Source organism: Branchiostoma lanceolatum, chromosome 5, assembly GCF_035083965.1.
Source record: "Branchiostoma lanceolatum isolate klBraLanc5 chromosome 5, klBraLanc5.hap2, whole genome shotgun sequence".
NCBI lineage: Eukaryota > Metazoa > Chordata > Leptocardii > Amphioxiformes > Branchiostomatidae > Branchiostoma > Branchiostoma lanceolatum.
In genome coordinates this window covers 13,506,279-13,528,127 of record NC_089726.1, presented here as the reverse complement: position 1 = coordinate 13,528,127, position 21,849 = coordinate 13,506,279, and the positions used below count along the sequence as shown (strand labels likewise).

The 21,849-nt window shown below is 39.6% G+C and overlaps 3 protein-coding genes across 4 annotated transcripts; 2 read left to right on the top strand and 1 right to left on the bottom strand.

Annotated features, from left to right (window-relative positions):
* The first annotated feature begins 91 nt into the window (after positions 1 to 91).
* On the top strand, positions 92 to 6,112 carry LOC136435277 (phytanoyl-CoA dioxygenase, peroxisomal-like). The gene is made up of 8 exons (XM_066428600.1): positions 92 to 466; positions 1,132 to 1,304; positions 1,694 to 1,868; positions 2,300 to 2,381; positions 2,668 to 2,852; positions 3,096 to 3,245; positions 4,877 to 5,026; positions 5,379 to 6,112. The coding sequence occupies exons 1-8, from the start codon at positions 395 to 397 to the stop codon at positions 5,436 to 5,438; spliced, it is 1,047 nt and encodes a 348-aa protein (XP_066284697.1). The 5' UTR covers positions 92 to 394; the 3' UTR covers positions 5,439 to 6,112.
* Positions 6,113 to 13,769: 7,657 nt separating this feature from the next.
* On the top strand, positions 13,770 to 18,980 carry LOC136435276 (phytanoyl-CoA dioxygenase, peroxisomal-like). Its single transcript, XM_066428599.1, has 8 exons — positions 13,770 to 13,879; positions 15,134 to 15,306; positions 15,615 to 15,789; positions 16,239 to 16,320; positions 16,572 to 16,756; positions 17,039 to 17,188; positions 17,311 to 17,457; positions 17,827 to 18,980. Exons 1-8 carry the CDS (start codon positions 13,808 to 13,810, stop codon positions 17,896 to 17,898), a joined length of 1,056 nt encoding a protein of 351 aa, XP_066284696.1. The 5' UTR covers positions 13,770 to 13,807; the 3' UTR covers positions 17,899 to 18,980.
* On the bottom strand, positions 17,459 to 21,710 carry LOC136435284 (pre-rRNA-processing protein TSR2 homolog). 2 transcript variants are annotated; one of them, XM_066428609.1, is made up of 6 exons: positions 21,565 to 21,710; positions 20,650 to 20,740; positions 20,114 to 20,205; positions 19,614 to 19,790; positions 19,359 to 19,455; positions 17,459 to 19,063 (listed from the first exon to the last, which is right to left on the bottom strand). In XM_066428609.1, the coding sequence occupies exons 1-6, from the start codon at positions 21,631 to 21,633 to the stop codon at positions 18,987 to 18,989; spliced, it is 603 nt and encodes a 200-aa protein (XP_066284706.1). In that variant the 5' UTR covers positions 21,634 to 21,710; the 3' UTR covers positions 17,459 to 18,986. The 2 variants fall into 2 exon arrangements, with proteins under 2 accessions (XP_066284706.1, XP_066284707.1); XM_066428610.1 differs by having other exon boundaries at positions 19,359 to 19,452; positions 21,565 to 21,694.
* Positions 21,711 to 21,849: the final 139 nt, after the last annotated feature.

Sequence of the window (21,849 nt, the reverse complement as noted above, 5' to 3'; positions counted from 1 at the left end):
AGTCTTGGAACCAACATTTAAATGACCCTTGTGTCCCATTCTATTTTCCACCGTCTTAAAGGTCATACGTACTTATAATTGCTTTGATATATTCCTTGAAAACAGAACTGTTAGAAGATCCCAAATGCACTGTAGTATCAATATAAACTTAGGTAAACACCCACAAGCATTACCCTTAGAAAAATACACTTACTAGATGTTGTTTCTCTCCAGCTGTGCAGACTTCAAGGAGTTTAAAGAAAGTCTTGACTCTTCATAGTCAGCAGCTTCAAGGATAGGATTGATTGGTTCAGTAGAAAAGAGACTTTGCCCAAGCAGGGCATTATATAAAGTGCTTGGTCCAAGTCACTGTGTGAGCTTTGTTTGCCCTTTTTATTTGCTTGAGGTCAGCAAGATGGCTGCCAACAGGTTGAAGACGATTGCGCAGCACCTGGCAGTGTCACCTAAAGGAACTCAGGATGGACTTGTATCCTTCAAAGTTTCATATCAATAGTGTTGAATGTAATACGTAGTAGTTCTTATCACCAGTGTCTTTGTACAGTACTGATCTTTAATTTACATAATAACAAAACATGCTGTTTTATCATGTTACCTAAGCTAATGTGACCTATTTTGATATTGTCCGTTGTTGGACTTTGGTCCTACAGTACTTGTAAGTGATAGCAACAGTTAACCTGTAACAAAAGTTGCAGCAAATGTTTGAAAAACAAAAATGCAAAGGCCATAAATTTTTCCAAAATTGTGCTTTTTTTTCTCCATTTTTAAAATAAGTTATGGAACTTTAGTATGGTGACATATAAGAAGAAAAAAAACAGGGAAAACAACTATTCAACTATCTACTTGGAAATTAATTGACTCTCAGTCTCAATCATGCCACTCTGAGTAACTGCATTTTAGTGACGGCTTTAATTTTCAACCAATCTAGATTTTATGGCCTGAAGAAAAACCTAACAAGCCAACAAGGTTAAAAAGTTTACACAAATTATTAGAATATTGCACTATTTTAGTTGTTCTCTCAGCAAGCCATCACATAAACTTTTTCATGAAATGAAAGAAGTTTTTGGACTTTGCAGGCACCTGACAATGTATTTTCCTATCTTGCTGTGTTTGTTTCCTGAACACATTTCGCAGAAGCTGACAGCTGTCCCCACGAGTGGCGGACTCTCCCGCGTCCCGGCTAGTCAGGACTTCCGCTACACCGTGGACGGCGGGGTCCTCACTCACGAACAGAGACAGTTCTACGAGGAAAATGGCTTCTTAGTCATCAAGGATCTGATATCACATGACAAGATCGATGTCTACCGGTAATAACAGAAAGCACCTAGAAGACTAGCCAATAACTGCCAACCCTTGTCAGGGACAGGCCGCAGCAGTGTGTTCAAATACTGGATGCTACTACTGTTTACCTGTTTATCTATGATTATGTATCTATGTTCTAATGCATAAGTCTTTGAATATAGCACTATACATAAAGTACTATATTGTATTTAGTATCTCAAGTATAAAGTTCAATGTCAACAGATGGGTTATTCAGATGTAGACTTGAGTTAGCATTTGGATCAGAATCAGATGCTGTTTGATTCAAATGTTACATCTGATGAAGCCAGGAAATTGAAAAAAATACTGGTTGTTCTCCTGACACTCCTGATCTATAACTACTAAACTCTCACATTTTGTATCTTCTGTCTCCCAGCCAACATTTTGAGGATATCTGCCGTGGTGATGTGACTGTCCCTGGCCTGACCATCATGAAGGACATCAGCCTGGTCAAGTCAAAATCCAACCTTCCTAAAGACAGTTCATCTGTCAACAAAATACAGAACTTTCATGACGACCCAGTGCTGATGGGATACTGCGCTGACCCTAAGGTAGGCCATTTGGCCTGTGTGGGAAACTTTACTGAGCATGGTGAATTATCATGAGACAAGACACAGTCAGTGTCCTTATCTCTGGCTTATTTCCTTAGAAAAACATTTCTTTGAATATTGACAAAAGAACAGCTTTCTCTAGATCAGGTAACTGTGGACAAAAGTGCAGATGTTCATTTTAAAACACATTCAATTTCAACTTCAAACCCACATTCAGTTGCACTTCACTTTATAATACAGTATTTCTTGTATAGGCTACACATTGCGCCAACAATAAGTTACTGTAACAATTTTGGATGGCACTAGGAGTAAGACAGAACATATTATTGAAGCAGTAATAATAAATTACTCAAACAACAGTTTATGTTACAATTTCTGTGATACATTTCATCTTGCACAGAAACTACTAGTAACTTTGCTGTCTCTAATAGGTACTGCAGTATGTGGAGAGCTTCAGTGGCCCTAATATCTCTGTGGTTCACACCATGCTCATCAACAAGCCCCCAGACTCAGGTATAGTCATACACATGTAATAACTTTTTTGCACCACAATTGTACAAGGTACAAAGTCTGTCATATTAGTGTCGTACATCGATGCCTCCTGATCCAAGTATTTTGACACAAGAGCCCAATTTGTGGCATTGCACACAAATGGTATGATACAAGACACTACTTCAATCACATCTAAAAGAAGTTGTCTCCTGATGACATATTCTTCAGTCTGATACATGTAAATAAGAATCTACTTGAAAAAAGATCTGACCATGTCTCTGATTGTCGTATACGGTGCACTATCCAGGCAGTAAGAGTTCCCGCCACCCCCTGCACCAGGACATGTACTACTTCCCCTGGCGCCCCATAGACAGGGTGGTTTGTGCCTGGACTGCCATGGAACACGTGGACCGGTCCAACGGCTGCCTGGTGGTGCTGCCTGGTTCTCACAGGGAGGGCACCATCAAGGAACATGGCTACCCTCAATGGGAGGTAAGGAAAAATGTAGAGCTTTGAGTTGATGTCTTTTAGGGGATGTCTTGACAAGGCCAGTAACAAAAGTTGGTGGCTTTTCGACAACAAAAACTACATGTACTTTCAACAGCTGAATTTAGTCGAAGGTACAACCCCTGCAAGGAAAACTGCTACAGTACTGTAACTTCCTTAAATGGGAAAAGAAACCCTAAGCCTTGCATGTTCTACTGTTACTGAAATTGTCAGTATGTAATGTTTCAGGGAGGAGTTAACTATTTGTACCATGGGATCCTGGACTTTGATGAGAAGAGTCCCCGTGTGCATCTGGAGATGGAGAAGGGAGACACCGTCTTCTTCCACCCCCTCCTCATCCACGGGTCCGGCATGAACAGGACGCAGGGATTCAGGAAGGTCATACTCCATTTTTTAGTCTGTACACTTCGGTAGACAAAAATGGGGTTTTCCAACAGGTCTGAAGTAATGAAGGAGTAATGCTTGGTTTTACACCTGATGTGCCCCTTAAGTCTATTACTCTGTCTGAACACATCATTTTCAGCCACTTCACCTTGTATTGAGAGCAAAAATTTGTGATACTCTTAGTTGGGTTAAAGGGGCATATTGTGGCATGAGCATAAAACAAAATTCTTTGTTTTTGATTATTTTTCTACATCATTAGTTGAATCTACCTTATTACACTGCACGGCAATATTCAGATGCGACTTTGTAGTATTGTGCGGACGTCTTAAAAAATTGTTTACGCAATCCCCACCACCACTTGACTTGTCTGCCATTTAGTTGAGCCATCGCCGAACACGCGATCGAACGTTCCGACGTTCTGAAGTTTGATCACTTGTGGTGATTTTCCTATGACGCTCGATCTCCGACCGTAACGGTCGATTTGATTATTTCTTAGCGTTCTACGCTGGCTTATTTGCATATTAACTTGCGGGACGCAAGTTAATATGTATATGAACCAGACTTTACATGTTTTGCGTTTTTCGTCGTTTATTAATGGTGGAAATGTGACAAATTGGCGGGAATATGTTGGAAATAAGTAACAAATAAGTTACAAATATGAATCTTAGTGTAGATCTTTCAAATTCTTTCTATTTGTAGTTTTTGCCAACCATATTCTACAATATGCCCCTTTAAGGCAGCCCAGGAAGTATTATTCCATACATGTATGATTATGTCCTGTAACTATCGATAGAGCTAACCCCATACAAATAAGAAACCCCATAAGAAAAGAGCTAACCCCATACAAATTATTTTTGTCCGAGGCTATTTTGTTTAAAATGACGATTACATTGTTTTTTTGGGCCAAAAACATCGGAAACAGCTATTTTGGGGTCGTTTTTTATCAAAAATTCGCCCCAATATTTGATTACTCAAAGGATTAATTCTGTTGTTTTGAGCTGGGCGTAAAGCCGTATATGTCATAACCCGATCCCACACAAACAGCTCGCTGTCTCCCGCGAAATCCAACACCTGTGACGTAACGGCCGTTCCCTTCGAACACCATATCGAACATATAGAACCCCCTGTTCTATTTAGAACACCTCCGTCAAAACAGCGCTAGTAAGACTCGGCGCGGCTCATGCAATATTCGTGGAGGAGACAACTTCCAAACCATTTGATTGAAACATTTAGAATGTAATACAATCCAAATCATGGCTTATAAAACAATTGTACTTATACGTACGCCTGAGATGAGATATATGATTGGGTAGTGTAATAGATATTTCAAACCGTGTTCGAGTTCGGCCGCGCCGCTGGCCAGGCACGCGGCCGAACTCGAACACGAATTTTCGAGCCTGAGCTGCCTTAACCCAACAGAGCTTGTCTTCATCATCAATGTGGATTGGCACTTAGTACGGTCACCTGTAATACTGCAGCTTAACTGGTCCAAGGAAAACAAAAATTTTGTTCAATTTATAGTCACAAGTAACAGTTTTGTTTTTGCATTTTCTAAGCAATTACCAATGCTGCAAAAGTATTCTTTAATGAGGCTTTATGCAGCATGTGTGCCCTTCCCATTCCAGGCCATCTCTGGACACTATTCCCAGACAGACCTCACCATTATCGATGTGACAGGAACAGTCCAAGAGAAGGCCCAAAGGGAGCAAATTGAAAGGGTTTTTAAGAAGATGAAGTTGAGCAAGGACCATCCTGTGACCAAAATGTCAATGAAGGTTTGACAGCTTTTACCACGTATTGTCATCAAAATGCAGTACATGCATGTATAGTCAGAAATCTGAAGGTATTGGATGTGACAAACTGATAGGATGCTGGGATAAAACAGTCTCTTCCACAAAAACCTGACAACAGATCAACCAGGGTATTGAATATTGGACTTATGTGCTTGTCCCATGATAGAATGTATTTCTCCACAAGACACTGCAAATGTTTGAAATTAAAGTATTCAAAGCATATTGCTTGAATCATCAGTAGTTTTTATCCACGCCATGAGTGCTCTAATAATTCTGGTTTGGAGTAAACCATCTTTTTTGTTTTTGCAATATTTTTTTTACTACATGTACTCAGGACCTTGCAGCCATGGATTACCAACAAAGGAGGCGTGTGGTGAGGGGTAAAACCTTTTGATCTGCTGCACTAAGGACAAGATTGGAGCATCCAACCGACTGCAAAACGTTCTGACAAAGACATTGACAGTTTTTGCTCGTACTCCTGAAAGCAATGCTTTAAAAAAGTTTTAATTTTGAATGAAAAAAAATGTCACTGCCACAATCATTGTTTTAGTACATTAAGAATGAGGAACTGTCCAAAAAGGAGTCAATCTTCAGTTTTTAATGTCAGAAAGAACGTATTGTTTGTACACAGCCAACCTTAGTAGTTTTCTGATATGATGGCAACTATGGCACTAAGTAAGGGCTATTTGTGACATGATCTGTAGTCCACTCATTAATAAAGAACCCTGATTTACAAACTACTTGGTGAGGTTGGAGGCCCTTGGAGGGAATGTTCTAAGCCGTTTGCATTGACGTTGAGATGAGTCACACCCTGAGCACATCAAAAAGAGCCTGAGTACACCCATGTGTGTTCTGAAAAGTAACCAATCAGTTACAACACAGCTTGTACTCTTAGTACAGACTGCTGTGTTGTGCTGTTTGAAAATGTTGTAATATATCCGTGAATAGTTTCATAACTTTGGCAAGTCACTGGATGACAAAGTTCGATTTCTTTGACAAAGCATTGAATGGAAACAGGTTGTATACAATTACCTTTTCATTAAAAAAAGTAAATAATTATAAATGATATAGGTAATTGTTTTGTCATTACTGTCCACGTTTTTCTTCTTGGTCACCACAGTCCAGCCATTGTCAACATCCGCTTGACTTGTAATTCTATATCCTGTAGTAGTTTAACTTAAAGATCAAGATTATCCAATATGGCGGCGTGAAGGGCGGACGCGTGAGTGGAGCGCTACGTGGAGTTTTGACGAATACTACCTTGTAGAATATACCGAGCTGTTCCGAACACGAGTTTAACTTGGTACTTCAGTTAAGTAAGCCTTCGGTGCAAAATGCCCCCTCCTAGTACCAGGAAAACGCGAGCAGCGCGTGACACAGAAGATACCGAGGAAAATGGGACCACGCCGGATGCCCCCCTCCCCCCTGGAAATACACAGTCGTTCGAATCCTTCGTGAAGATGTCACTGAAGAACCTTTTGGTTGGTCAAAAAGAGCTCAAGAATAAGGTTGACTTGTTGGAAGACTCTGTTAACAGTTCTTTTGAGTTTGTACACGGCCGTTTGGAGGATTTGGAAAAAAACAACGCTGCGTTGGAGAAGAAGGTCGACAAGCAGGGCGAGGCCATCGAGTTTCTGCTGGATAAGTGCAACACCTTAGAAAGGTTCTCTCGGAGGAACAACTTCAGAATCGTTGGCGTGCCTGTCGAAAAGGGTGAGCGTTGTATTGAGAAAGTGGAAAAAATTTTGCGTGAGGATTTTCACCTGGATAACGTTGCTATTGAGAGGGCTCACAGGGACGGTAGAGGACTACAAGGTAAGCCCCCCCACATTCTCGTCAAGATGTTGTCTTATCGCGACAAAACTTCCATTATGATCAAGGCCAGGGATGTGTTGCGTGGCAAGGATTACTACATGGTGGATGACCTGACCAGAGAAGATCTGAAAGAAAAGAAGAAGTGGAAGTCTCATGTCGCTGAAGCCTACGAGAAAGGAGAGAAGTGTCGGTTCTTCGCGGGAAAGTGGAGGGGTAAAGATGGACAGGCGAAAAAGTTTGATGGCTAAACTCAATTTGGGCAAGAAGTAATGCAGGGTCACAGCTGACTGCGGAATTTTGTTTTCCGTGTTTCCAGTCATTAGTGACATACTTGCCCTAATTGAAAGAATGTGCACCTGCAACACTGTAGACAAGGAATGAGCCATCATTCTTATCAATCAGCTCCCAGCAATCAAGAACACATGTGGTACTTTCTCGACATGCGCTGTATCTTCACGCCTGCACTGGTAGACTGTTTTCTCTGTTGGTTGTGTAGTTTAAGTTTACTGCTAGGCTTTTTAAGCTTCACTGTGTTATTATGTGTTACTGTGTATTCAAATATGGTTTTGCTAACCACCTTAGTGTCCCCGATCGAGGAATATGGAAGGTATGTTGCTTGTTTTTCTCTTGGGAGTGATTTGCATATGCAACAGGTTGTTCTGATGGATTTAGCCTCATTATACTAACATGGTGCTTTCTTTTGCCAGCTTTAATTGTAGAGGTTTAGGAAATAAGTCAAAAAGAAGAGATACCTTTACATTTTTGAATGACAAATCCCACTCTATTATCTGTTTACAAGAAACTCACTCGACTGTCGAAAATGAAAAACAATGGTTATCAGAGTGGGGGAGTCAGATTGTGTTTAGTCATGGAAAAAGTAATAGCTGTGGTGTGCTTATTATGTTTAAAAGTAATCTGTCATATCAGATTCATGATATTAGGAAAGATGAAAGTGGCAGATACATTTTACTAGATTTGAATTGTGGAAACTTCCGTTTTTGCTTAGTTAATATTTATGCACCTAATGAAGATGATGAAGGTTTTTTTGAAGACATACAAAGAAATATATTAGAAATGGAAGATTGTAATGAAAATGTTATATTAGCTGGAGACTTCAATACGGTGCTTGATGTTAAAAAAGACCGAGCAGGGCAACATTCGGTAAACAGTCACCCACGTGCCACTCAGGCAATTTGTGAGTTGACTGCCACTTTTGATCTTGTGGATGTATGGCGTTGTAATAACCCAGAGGTCATTAGATATACATGGCGAAGACAAAAACAGGCTAGTCGTTTGGACTACTTTCTAATCTCCTTTTCTCTTTTACCAAAGGTTACCAAAACCGCCATAGCTGAACCTTTCAAATCCGATCATAGATTAATCTTTTTGAATGTTGTATCTGGAGATCTCCAACACGGACCTGGATATTGGAAATTTGATTCCAGTCTTTTGAGTGATAACATCTTCCTTAAAGACACAAGAAAATTTATTGAAGAGTTTTTTGTCTTTAATAAGGGATCAGCAGAACCCAGAATTATATGGGACGCATTTAAGTGTGCCTTTCGGGGACACTGCATAAAATTTACGTCCTATAGAAAAAAACAAATGTTTCAGAAAGAAAAAAAATTGCAAGGTGAATTAAGAAACCTACAAAACAGAATCGATAGTTTGAGATCTCCTCCACTCTTTATGTTAGAAGAATTAAAACAGAAAGAGATGTTAATAGAGACCCTCTACGAGGAAAAGAGACAAAAAATTATGCTACATTCTCGCGCAAAATGGATGCAATTAGGTGAAAAACCCACTAAATATTTCTTTAACCTGCTAAATCGTAACAAAACAAAAAAGAATGTTTCCAAGATTGTTCTGCAGGATGGGGAATATATTACAGATCCGTCTGACATTTTGCGTGAGGAAGTAAAATTTTATTCTTCATTGTATTCCTTTGTGGATGTTCCAAAGCCTCTAAAAGAGGAGTCGGCATATAACGATTTTTTCGTAGAGGGTAACATACCTACTTTAACTAAACAACAATCTGAAATATGTGAAGGTGCCATTACTGCCAAAGAGCTTTGGGAGGCAATTTTGACATTTGAAAAGGGGAAGTCACCAGGGGCAGATGGGATTACGGTTGAAGTTTATAAGGATTTTTTTAATTTATTAAAACAGCCAATGTTGGACTGTTTCAATACCGTTTATGATCTAGGGCAAATGTCGGATACGCAAAGGGAGGGGATTATATCCCTACTTCTCAAACAAGACTCATCGGGTATGGACAAAAATCCAGTGTATTTGACAAATTGGCGACCTCTTACATTACTTTCTTGTGACACACGTATTTTGTCAAAATGTATTGCACTTAGAATGAAAAAAGTAATATCCGGAATTATACATATGGACCAAACTGGCTTTTTGTCCGGTAGGTCAATAAGTGACAACATCAGAAAAGTATTGGAGATTATTGAATATTGTGATAAGGAAAATGTTGAAGGCCTTATATTTGTTACGGATTTTGAAAAGGCCTTTGATAAAATAAGGTTAGACTTTGTATTAGAGGCATTGCATATGTTTGGTTTTGGTGAATCGTTACTACGGTGGATAAATATTATGTACACAAAGATTACAAGTAGAATAGTTAACCAAGGTTATTTGTCAGAACCCTTTAGGCTCCATCGGGGGTTAAGACAAGGTTGTCCATCGTCGCCTTATCTGTTTATTTTGGCAGTAGAATTGTTGGCGATTAGAGTAAGGTCAAATGAAAACATTGTGGGATTAATATGTAGAGGGGAAACATGTAAATTATCACAATTTGCTGACGATACCAATTTTTCACTCAAACCCTGTTACAGAACATTGGAAGCGCTGTGTCTAGATTTAAAAAACTTCTCTACAATTTCTGGTTTGGTTCCAAATTTTGATAAGTGTATAATTGTCAGATTGGGACCACTAAAATACACAAACTTTCAACTACCATGTACTTTTCCTGTTAAATGGTCAGATGGGTCAGTCGACCTTTTGGGAATTTATATTCCCAAACATATGAGAACTCTAATTGAAGATAATTACAACAAAAAGTTGCAGAAAGTTGATAAAATAATCCAGCCATGGAAAGGAAAAATCCTTACCTTGTATGGAAAAGTCACACTGTTAAATACTTTAGTGGTTTCTCAATTTACTTATCTTTTTATGTCTTTGCCATCTCCAGACACTGAGTTTTTTAAGATATATGAGAAAAAAATTTTCAGATTTCTATGGTCAGGTGGGCCAGAACGGGTTAAACGAAAAATTGTGTATAACACGTATGATTATGGTGGACTGAAACTTATCAATCTAGAAGCCTTTAATTTATCATTAAAGGCGGCTTGGATCCCTAGATTATATTTGAACGAAAATTGGTTTTGTAGAAAGATGTTGAATCATAGCTTACTTTTTAGGTATGGTATTTTCCCTTTCCTCCAACTTACGGAAGCTCATTTCCACAATGTTGTCCCCAAGCATGCTTATTTAAGTACATTCTTTGAAGAGGTCATGTTAGCTTGGCTAAAGGCCCAGAAGAAACCACCCGATAACAAATGGGAAGTCATGAGACAATTGCTTTGGTTGAATTCTAACTTACTTATTGATAGACTACCGTTTTTCTGGGAGGCCTTTAGCCAAAGGGGAATTATGTTTATTCAGGATTTACTGGATAATGATGGAGCTTTTCTGACGTACAGATCATTTATTTTTAAATATGGAAGAATTTGTAATGAGTTTAGATATATACAACTGTTATCTAGCATTCCGCTTGAATGGAAACATATGATTAAGGATATTTTTCTCTGTGCAACAGTTACAGTGCCTGTGTTAAAATATCTCAAGTGGTTGAAAGGGGTTAAAATAAATAGGGAATTATATCGTTTTTATTTAGTTGATAGAAAATTTGTTGATTTTCACTGTAAAGCCCAACAATACTGGATGGATATCTTCGATGAACAGATACAATGGGATTTGGTTTACAGTTTAATTTACATAACAACTATTGATTCCTATCTAAGAGCATTTCAATACAAATTAGTACACAATTTTCTCGCTTTAAGAAATAAGCTGTACAGATGGAACTTATCCGACGATTCACTTTGTTCTTATTGTAACAGCGAGGAGGAAACTCCTCTGCATATTTTTCACCATTGTTCTTCACTCGTAAAGTTTTGGGGAGAGGTAAAAAATTGGATACAAAACCATGTCAATGCCTCTGTTATACTTGCACCTAGAAATATCATATTAGGTACTTCTGTTAATTGTCCTATTGTAATTAATACGTTGTTGCTAATTGCAAAACTTTATTTATTTAAAAACAGACATGTAAAATTAGCTACGTTAGATGGATATATTGCTTATGTTAAGCATTACCACAAAGTGGAATATATAAGTGCTTATAATTCTGGAAAAATTGATAAACACCTGTTTAAGTGGGGATCTTTATGCAATAAGTTGTTAGTATAATCTAGTGTTAGCAAAATGTCTCCTGGTTTTTATGTTTCTATTATGTATGCATGTATCTGTCTATTATGATGTTGGAAAATCTTAATAAAGATTATCTACAAAAAAAAAAAAAAAAAAAAAAAAAAAAAAGATCATGACAGTTTCGATTTTTAATTCCCTTACTTCACCCTTCTCCCTTCTCATCGGCTCGTATCCTCCTCCTCCTGTTCTGGCCCTGTAGCTGCCACATAGCTGTGACTTGGGCAGATACAGTACCTCCTGCTGTCGACACAGCATGTAGGAAACACAGATCTGCTGGGCGAACAAACAGAAAGTTCCGTCACTAAAATCCATTTTCAATAGAACTACTGTAAAGTGGAACAATGTGTCACTCCTCTTAAGCGCTTCATACTTTTTAATAAATCGTCATTTGATAAATTCCCGACTCACTGTAAACACCCTCCAGATTGAATTGGAACTAAATATTGCACTAAGACAAATGCTTGTAGCCTTTTAAAGCTTATACTTAATATCTTGTGAAAAACATCCACGCACGCCACTTAACGGATCTTCATGATCCCAAGCTGAAGTCGTCACGCGGCGTTGAAAATCTAACAATCTTCAGATTGAGATTGAAGAAATTCTGAAGATTGTTTCAAAGAGTCTGAATGTTATTTCAAAGAATCTAAAGGTTGTTTCAAAGAATCTAAAGATTGTTTAAAAAAATTTAAAGATTGTTTTAAAAGGTCTAAAGATTGTTTCAAAGAGTTTGAAGATTGTTTCAAAGTTCAAAGGGGCACTTCACATTGCAACCATCGCGGATGAATATCCGGAAATAAGGGTCGGGTCCAAACTCAATTTTCACCCAAAACATACCAACTCACGCGCTTTTCAGACATGTTAGTATTCAATGTCAGTTCGAAGCATTTTATGAGAATTGTTAACTTAACCCCAGACCCTCGACACCATTTCGTCACTTTTGGGGACTGGGGTATGCACTGTTAACGATGTAAGTCCTACGCTTTTAAAGTATTTAAAGACGTGCGTAAAATTGATCTCTCAGAGTCCTGTCCGTGTAAACGTAGATAAACACCCACAAAGATTGCCCTAAGGAAAGTAGTATCAGTCTGATACTACTTTCCTTAGGGCAATCCTTGTGGGTGTTTATCTACGACAGTCCTATCGCAAAAACGTTTTAGATGCCGAAAATAGGCATTTGCTCATGTACATGCAAGGAGCTTTTTTACATGTAACGTTACTATGTAAACGTCAGTTGAGACGAGGTGAGTAGTGTGACAGATAGGATAGATGACGTAGTAGTAACATCCACCTCTGGCCGGGATACACTACGTCATCTATCCTATCTGTTACAGAAGGGCCAGCATCATTGAACCAGCCAGTCGGCCCCATGCCCAGTGTATGGGAAGCCTTGTCTCTGGGTCTTTCTTTACCCTTCGATGTGCTATGCAAACCGGCGGTACCACACACAGTCTTTGCTGTTGTTTTTTTGTGACTAGGCGGCAAGATCATTCTGCGTCGTATGTTAGTATAAAGGTAGTAAGGAAAGACGTCACCGTCATTGCCGACTGGTGTGCAATAGACATTGAGAAAGGGGAGGTGACTTCAGGTATATGTGCGGTGTCACTGCTGACGAGTTTAGGCCACACAACTTTCTTCACGAGTTAGCAAGGGCATCCACGACTTGTTTTTGTTTTTTCAATTTATTCATTCATTTATTTATTGAACTTTTCCATAAAAATGGATGACATGACGAAACAGGTGTACCCCCGCAGGGGTCACCTTTTCAAGGCCGCCTCATATCTATATACACATCGTCAGAGGGAATCTATCAAACATAGCTACCGGTTTGCAGATAAAGACATGAAAAGAGACGTGCCCTGGTATTAGTATTAGTTTTATTTGTCATAGAAATACTCATCTTATTCTGTCTATAATGATTTTAATGTTGACACCAGTGTTACTTAGTATTTTATTGAATATGGGGATGAAGTACTTGTTAGTTGTGATACCATGTTTTATCGCTTTAGTTCTACTTTACTTCGGTCGGCCCACGCACTCCGACATCGGAACGGCCTCTAGCCCGCGGGGACGGCGGACCCCCATTTCAGCACCAAGGACGTGGCCCGCGGACGGAGCTTCACTTTACTCAAGCCTTTCGCCGAGCGAGGCTCAGGGCGGCATCATGGTCTTCACATTTGAAAATGCAGGTATCTTGTTTTTTGCCCACCTTGCTGTTGTTTTTTCGCCCGTAAGCATTGAAATTGGAGTCTGCAGAGGATGTCATCCATTAAACTTAGTTACTTGCTGTAGCCTTGGTTACATATTTCAATAACTGGTCTTTGCTCCAACCAAACCTCATTGCTCCAAATCGATAGAAAAGTGACTTATCTCAATGCTTTGTCCAAGTTAGTATAAACTTTGCCCTTTTATATGTTGGAGGTCAACGACCTTTAGGTCATCAAGATGGCTGCATTCAGGTTGGAGACTATTGGGCGGCACTTGGCAGTGTCACCTGAAGGGTGTCAGGGTGGACTTGTATCCTTTAAGGTTTCAGATATCACCAGTGCACTGGTGTTATCTGTATAGGCGTGATCTTGACATGACCAAGTTAAACAAAACGGGGCTTTTGTCGTTGCCTGTGGCCTATTGTAATATATTGTATAATACATTCTCTGTTGTTGAACTTTGGACTTTGTCGTTTCATACAAGGGCCAGCCTTTGACAAAAGTGCACTTCAAGCAGAGCTCCTACACTCAGTCAGGCTTTTTTTAATGTATTTCTAGGCGTCTTTGTCGGGCTTTCAGGTTTTCTTGTCAAAAATAAGCCGGAACCGAACCTCCGATTTGAGAGTATTGTGATGTATGATAGCCAGGCGTAACTTTCGTCCTTGCTTTAACTCATGTTATAACACTACTTACTTTACCTTACTTTGGTCGAGCTCTCCCTCGAACCAAACTTGAAAGCTTTCTACACTACCCTTTTGATGCTATCTTCGAAATGATTAATAGTTTGGGTGATCTCAGATTTCACTTGATCTGTCAGAGGGCCTGGCTAGTTGGCTTCACCTGCCAAACAATCATTACGGGAACTGAATTGTTAAGTTTGTGGCTGCTATTTGAATTCTCTATGTTACAGTATATCTTCCCAGGTGACAGCCGTTTTTAAGCCACCCCACCCCCTCCCTGGACCCGAGGCACCCTGGCGTCGTCGCTGCGGCTGATCGAATTGACAAAGCACTCAATGAATTTCATCGACAAAAACAAATCTTTTTAAGCTTTGTTTTTGTGTGTGTCTTTTTTGTGACATACTTGTACGTTTTGAAAGATATTCCCATAAAGTCAAGGGTAACACAAATCCAGTTAACAAAGCGACGCCACCAGTGTGCCGCGGGTCCAGTGAGAGGAGGGTTTTAGGGGCGGTGGAATCACACTCATGGCTATCATTTCTTTCACGCCATCAACAAATACTAATGTTGTGGTGCATCCTCTCACATCTTTCACAAAACATAGCAGGTGTTGTGGGAAAATGAAGGAAGTATTGATGTTGCTGTAAGTTGCTTCATATCAAGTCATAAAGACTGGGGACAGCATTTCACATTTCAATCGGAGAATGAGCCAATCAGGTATTTGATTTCCATACAATTCAAAGTTTGTGGAACATAAGAAGCCAAGCGAGGTTAAAAAATCCCACAAATCATTGAGTTCTTCTTTCAGCAAGCCATCAAATCTTTTTTGATGACTGAAGTCCTTTGGGGCACCTAGCCATGGATTTTCTTAACACATTTCACAGAAGGTGTCAGCTGTCCCCAGGAGTGGCGGACTCTCCAGCGTCCCAGCTAGTCAGGAGTTCCGCTACACCGTGGATGGCGGGGTCCTCACTCACGAACAGAGAAAGTCCTACGAGGAAAATGGCTTCTTAGTCATCAAGGATCTGATATCACATGACAAGATCGATGTCTACCGGTAATAAAAGAAAGCACCTCTGTATCTTATTTAATTATCTATCTTGTGTCTATATTCTAATATTAATACATCAGTCTTTGCCTATAGCTTTATATCTTAAGTACAATATTGGTTCAATATCAACAGATAGGTTATCCTCAGATATAGACCTGAGTTAGCATTTGGATCAGAATTAGATTGTGTTTGACAGTTTGATTCAAATATTACATCTGATTATGCCAGAAGATTATAGAAAAGGTGTACCAGTTGTTCTTCCAACACTCCAGTTCTCAAAGTCACTCTTACACTTTGTATCTTCTGTCTCCCAGCCAACATTTTGAGGATATCTGCCGTGGTGATGTGACTGTCCCTGGCCTGACCATCATGAAGGACATCAGCCTGGTCAAGTCAAAGGCCGAAGTTCCTAAAGACAGTTCATCTGTCACCAAAATACAGGGCTTTCAGGACGACCCAGTGCTGATGGGATACTGCGCTGACCCTGAGGTAGGCCATTTGGCCTGTGTGGGAAACTTTAGTGAGCATAATCCATTGTCATGAGAAAAGCCATTGTCCTCATGTCCAGTTGTTTTTTCTGAATAACAATTCTTGGAATACTGACTATGCACACTATATTGCTATTTTTTTCTGTCACCCAGTAACTGTGGACAAGTGGAAGTGCCGATGTTCAAGCTAAAACCAAACCCTCATTTCATTTCACTTCTATATGTTATATATTTTATGCGACATTGTAGCATCAATAATGAAAGTTGCGGGAATAGTTTTGGATGATGCTGGACAATGATGGGATTAATACAGAAAACTAGTATTAGAGTCTATATGCTATATTTCATAGTAGTAAATCACACAAACAGCAGTTTTGTTTATGTTAAATGGTTACTCTTTCTATAATACTTTGTATCTTGCACAGAAACTAACTCTGCTGTCTCTAATAGGTACTACAGTATGTGGAGAGCTTCAGTGGCCCTAATATCTCTTTGGTTCACACCATGCTCATCAACAAGCCCCCAGACCCAGGTATAGTCATATACGTGTCCTACATCAATGTTTCCTGTTCCTAAAATGTAGTATTCTGTCACAAAAGCCCAATTTGTGGCATTGCACGCAAGTAGTATGATACGAGACAGTGCTGTATTTCTATTTTATCCAAAAGAAAGGGTTTAAACTTGTCTAAACTACCTAATAGACACATCCCGTATAAACTCCCATTTTGGTGAATTCTGTTAGAAAATAGTACATGTTTCTGATGTTTCCGGTGCGCTATGCAGGCAGTAAGAGTTCCCGCCACCCCCTGCACCAGGACATGTACTACTTCCCCTGGCGCCCCATAGACAGGGTGGTTTGTGCCTGGACTGCCATGGAACACGTGGACCGGTCCAACGGCTGCCTGGTGGTGCTGCCTGGTTCTCACAGGGAGGGCACCATCAAGGAACATGGCTACCCTCAATGGGAGGTAAGGCAAAATGTAGAGCTTTGAGTTGTTTTTCAGGGGACATATTAACAACAAATGCAATTTGAAACAGGTGACAGTCAAGGGTTATTTTATGGTCAACCCCTCGCTGCAAGGAAAACAAGCATGGGTGCCAGCCTTTTTAGCTTTACTCAGCTCACTCAGTTGCTTCAGTAGCCAGCCTTTTAACTTTACTCCGCTCCCTCAGACCAGTAAAGCTACAAAGGCTGGCACCCAGGGTAAAGAAACTGCAGTATAATGTAGTTTTCTACTTTTATGTTTCAGGGAGGAGTGAACTTTTTGTACCATGGGATCCTGGACATTGATGAGAAGAGTCCCCGTGTGCACCTGGAGATGGAGAAGGGAGACACCGTCTTCTTCCACCCCCTCCTCATCCACGGCTCCGGCATGAACAGGACGCAGGGATTCAGGAAGGTCATACTTTTCTTTTGCTCACTTTGGAAGCTTTGAATAGCATTTTCTAAGCTGTTAACAACCCTGCTAATAATATGTCATTAATTAGGCTTCATGCAGCATGTGTGCCTCTCACATTCCAGGCAATTTCTGGACACTATTACCAGACGGACTCCACCATTATAGATGTGACAGGAACAGTCCAAGAGAAAGGCCAAAAGGAGACAGTTGAGATGCTCCTTAAGACCAAGTTAGGCAAGGACCACCCCTTCAGCAAAATGTCACAGAAGGTTTGACAGCTTTCACAAAACTTGCTTTTATACATGTATAGTTGTAAAAAATATAGCAGGCAGAAATCAGAAGGCATTGGAAATCACAAACTGACATGGTTCAATTCTCTTCAACAAAATCTTGAATGTTATAATATAATAATAGATCAACCAGGATATTTAACAGCAACAGACTTGTTACCAAATTACAGGAACATTAAACCTGTGCCTGTCCCATAATAGAATGTGTTTTTCCTTTGGACACTGTAAACTTTGAAATAAAACTATTCAAGGCACACAATATTTATCATTAGTTTTCGTCCACAGCATGAGTTTCAAGTAAGTCTACTTCTAAGTAAAAGGTCTGTTTTTTCAACTTTCAATACCCAGGAACTTGCTACTATAATCACCAAAGGAAGGAGCCGTGTGGTGAGGGGTAAACCTGATGGTCTGCAGTACTGAGGACAAGATTGGAGCAACCGGCTGACTGCAAAACTTTTTGACAAAGAAATCAACACTTTCTGCTGGTAATTCTCAAGGCATAGCTTGGAAAGTTACAATTTTGATTGAAAAGATTTCCCTGCCACATCACTTTTTAAAACATTAAGAATCAGGAACTGTCCAAGGAGTCAGTCTTTAGTTTCATGCCAGAAAATGTTTTCTTTGTACACAGCAAACCTTTGTGATTTTATGACATGATCAACTATGGCATTAATATTGGTCTATTGTGAATATCAAGATGATCTGTACTACACTTATGAACAACAACCTATTGATTGGGGTTGTCATCCCTTAGAGGGGACGTTTTAAGCCATTGGCATTGAGTTTAAAGTGAGCCACAACTTGGGCACATCAAAAAGAGCATGGGAACACCATGGGCCATGTGTGTACTGATCCAAATCCCATCACTTCTCAAATCAAAACACAGCTACATGTAAGTACAGACTGCTGCGTTATGTTGTCAGATAATGTGATGATAGTAATATACATCTGTGATATAAGGTCGCATTGTCTTATATTGTATCTAATATCTATCAACTGTATAGACCACCAAAAGTGTGCTCTTTATCCTACAAAACTACACAAAATGTATGCAAAACATGCTGTAATTGTAGTGCATGCTAGACCTGTAAAAATCAGTTTCCATGAATGCAGTAAAAGTGTATAATTCAAATGTATGTTCTGAAGTAAGTCAAATTATGAGACTCTTTTGGCATACAAAATTTATTCTACGAAATAAAAAGGAAACTAGTTATGTACAATTTTGTTGGACAAACTTTGTAATAATTCAAATACCGGTAACCAAGAATTTAAGTGTACAAATCTGTTGCAATATTGAACAATCTATCTTAGTATCTTTTGTCCATTGTTTCTGACACATGAATAAAAGTCAATAACTGTAACAATCATACTAAATGCAAAACACAGTATTTTTGGCAATGATATAGGCTGTATAAAGTATTAAATGGAAACAACTATACAATATGTATACAATTAGTTCTCACTAAAAGTGATCAATAAATTATAGAGCTCTTTGTCTTTAATTACTATCAGCGTTTTTTCTTCTTGGTCACCACAGTCCAGCCGTCATCAACATTTTCTTGACTTTGTGATTCCATATCTTGTACTGTGTGAGAGTAATAAAGTATATGTGTGAACAAACCAACACATGGCTATATCCAAAACACAATGACATTGGGCCGATACGAGAGGTTGCTGTTGTTTGAAGGAAAGGACAGAAAAACTGCCAAAGAAAACAAAACACAGTTCTTGTACACTCATGATGGTAAACATATGAATACTGTACTTTGCTGAGCACTGAGTTCCCCATCTTTCTGTTCTTAGCAAGTTCTGGAGTATCCGTAGTGACTTTCAAAAACGATACAGAGCTATATTCTGACAGCAAAACAAGGAGTGCCTACCTGAGGTATTGGGAGTGGTGTCTTCTTGCTGATTTTGTGCTTTTTGGTGTTGTGGACCATTTTCTATAGAACTAGATGGAGTCACCTCCATGTCCTGCTGCAAAAGCAAGGTAAGACTGTAAGGTAATTGGTACAGCCACAACAATTAAACTATCATACAGTAAACATTGCTTTAGAAACAACAAGGTAACTTCAATGTCCTATTAACAGTGGGAAGAACATTAATTTCCCAAACTCTATTGAAAGGACCCTTACTTCATCCATTTCTTCTTCCTTCTCATCATCTTCATCATCCTCCTCCTCCTGTTCTGGCCCTGTAGCTGCCACACAGCCGGACAGCTGTGCCTTGGGCAGCTGCTGTATCCGGGACAGCACCTCCTGCTGTCTCCCCTGCAGACACAGCCTGTAGGAACCACAGATCTGCTGGGCGACCTGAAAGAGAATTCCATTACAGGCTTTTAATTTAAGAAGAAGTTATAGACAAGGCATCCACAAATTGGAGGGTGAGGGGTTCCATGTATGGGGGACACAAATGTAATAATTTCTTTGTGTAGGGCAGTTTTCCAGAGGATGCCCTGACGCCCTGTTGCCGTGCTAGTTACATATGCATGTACATGTAATAGCCTGATTACCATCCATCACTAAAATCCATTCTTCCATAGAACTACTGTAAAGTGGAACCAGGTAATACTTCTCTAAACAACTGTGTACTAGTACCTTTTAGAAGTGCTTGACTGTTAACAAAATATACTTACTTGAGAAAGACTGCCATCATCTGCTACTGTGTCAAACTCGTTGTTCAAGATTTCTGCCAGGAAATCTTCCAGCTCAGAAGGGTCTATATCAGCTGAAAATAAAATCAGCATTATGACATATACAAATAGACAGTTGAATACTTTGCTGCCAGGATTAAGGCCATGTGTTAGAAACTGAATTTTATTTTGAATTGTAAAAATTATAGCTTGAGTATAGTGAGTGAGTGAGTGAAATGTGAGCATAGACACACGATTGCAAAGTATATAACCTTTTCGTGGAATCTTTTATTGGTATACCAGACCTGGTATGTCAAAGAATATGCATGATATGTGTGACACAGAAAATCTACATGTCACACAGTTATTATAATTCCTTACATGTATGTGCAGTCTCTTGAAACATCCAAATATAAATGTGGAGTTAATAAAAATTTGTCAAATGCCTTTCTTCCAAAGCCCTATTGGACATATACCTTGATATGCAGTACTGAGTATATCCTCTGAAGAACCCTGTAGCTGTCTAATCGTTTAATTACCATTCTCCTGGAACCACTGACTGACGGCCTCCCCCATCCACGCTGCCTTGGCTGTGCTGTGCACTCCTCCAAACCCATGTTGCACTGCGAGCTGTTAGAAGGGAAAACTGCTGTAAGACATCCCACTTCTGAACAGCAATGCTTCAATAGTCACACCCACTAAACTGCTGCTGATCTCATGGCACTGTGTCCAGCCTTGTTAGCTTTGGTCCGCTCCTGATGTCATTTCTTGTTGGCGGGTAGCAACGTCGGGAGCGGACCAAAGCTGAACAAGACTGAACTCCAGGCTGAGTATGAGATATCAATAAGATGTGTACCTAAATACATGCACATTCACTCAATTGATACTTCACACTATCACATATAACTTATAAGATTGATATTAAATCAACTGTAAGATAATTTTTAAAGTAAAGTACAGACCAAAATTTATAACATATGTCATACCACTTAAACAGAACAGAAATCTTCCAAGAGCAATAAAAACATATTTGTAACTAACAAGCTACACCTCTGGGTCAAATTATTATATTACGTGTATCTAGATCAACAAATCTGTGAAATACGTGCAAAATGCATAGTATTTGCAGGAAAATCGTAAATCTTGAAGCAGTTGGGAAATAAAAAAAGACACTTGTGTCCAGTAACATCAGAGACGAAAGGAAAAGAAACTAAATCAAAATTTGATGACTACATGTACTAGTATGTGTAACGTTATCAATTCCTGCGCACAGAATGAAGTTCAAAATCGCACACCATGTTTTGTGGTTGTCCTGAGGGAGGGGGGGCAATTTTGTTGAAGACATTCTCCCTCCCTTGCCATACCGTCAGGGCGTCGCTCATCTCGAGCTGGAAGTCGCTTAAAATCTAGTTATTGCTATGTAGATACATGGGGAAGCACAAGTGACTACGTACCTGCAGAACTGTCCATCCGTCCAGCACGCTTTTTACACTGTCGCGAAAAATGTCCATGGGCGCAGCCATCTTGTTTTTGACGAATGATGGGAATGTTGACCTTTCGTGAACCCGGAAGTTTGGGATCTTCTTAGGTTGGCGGAGAGGAAATTAAGCGACCACTGAAAACAAGCATATTCATAAGGCCCTTTTGTTGTTGTTGCTGTCAGCAGGAGCAAATAGGGGCTCTGGAAAGTTTACCAGTGCAGTAGTGGAAACCAGAAGATTAGAAAACGTGAAGGATAC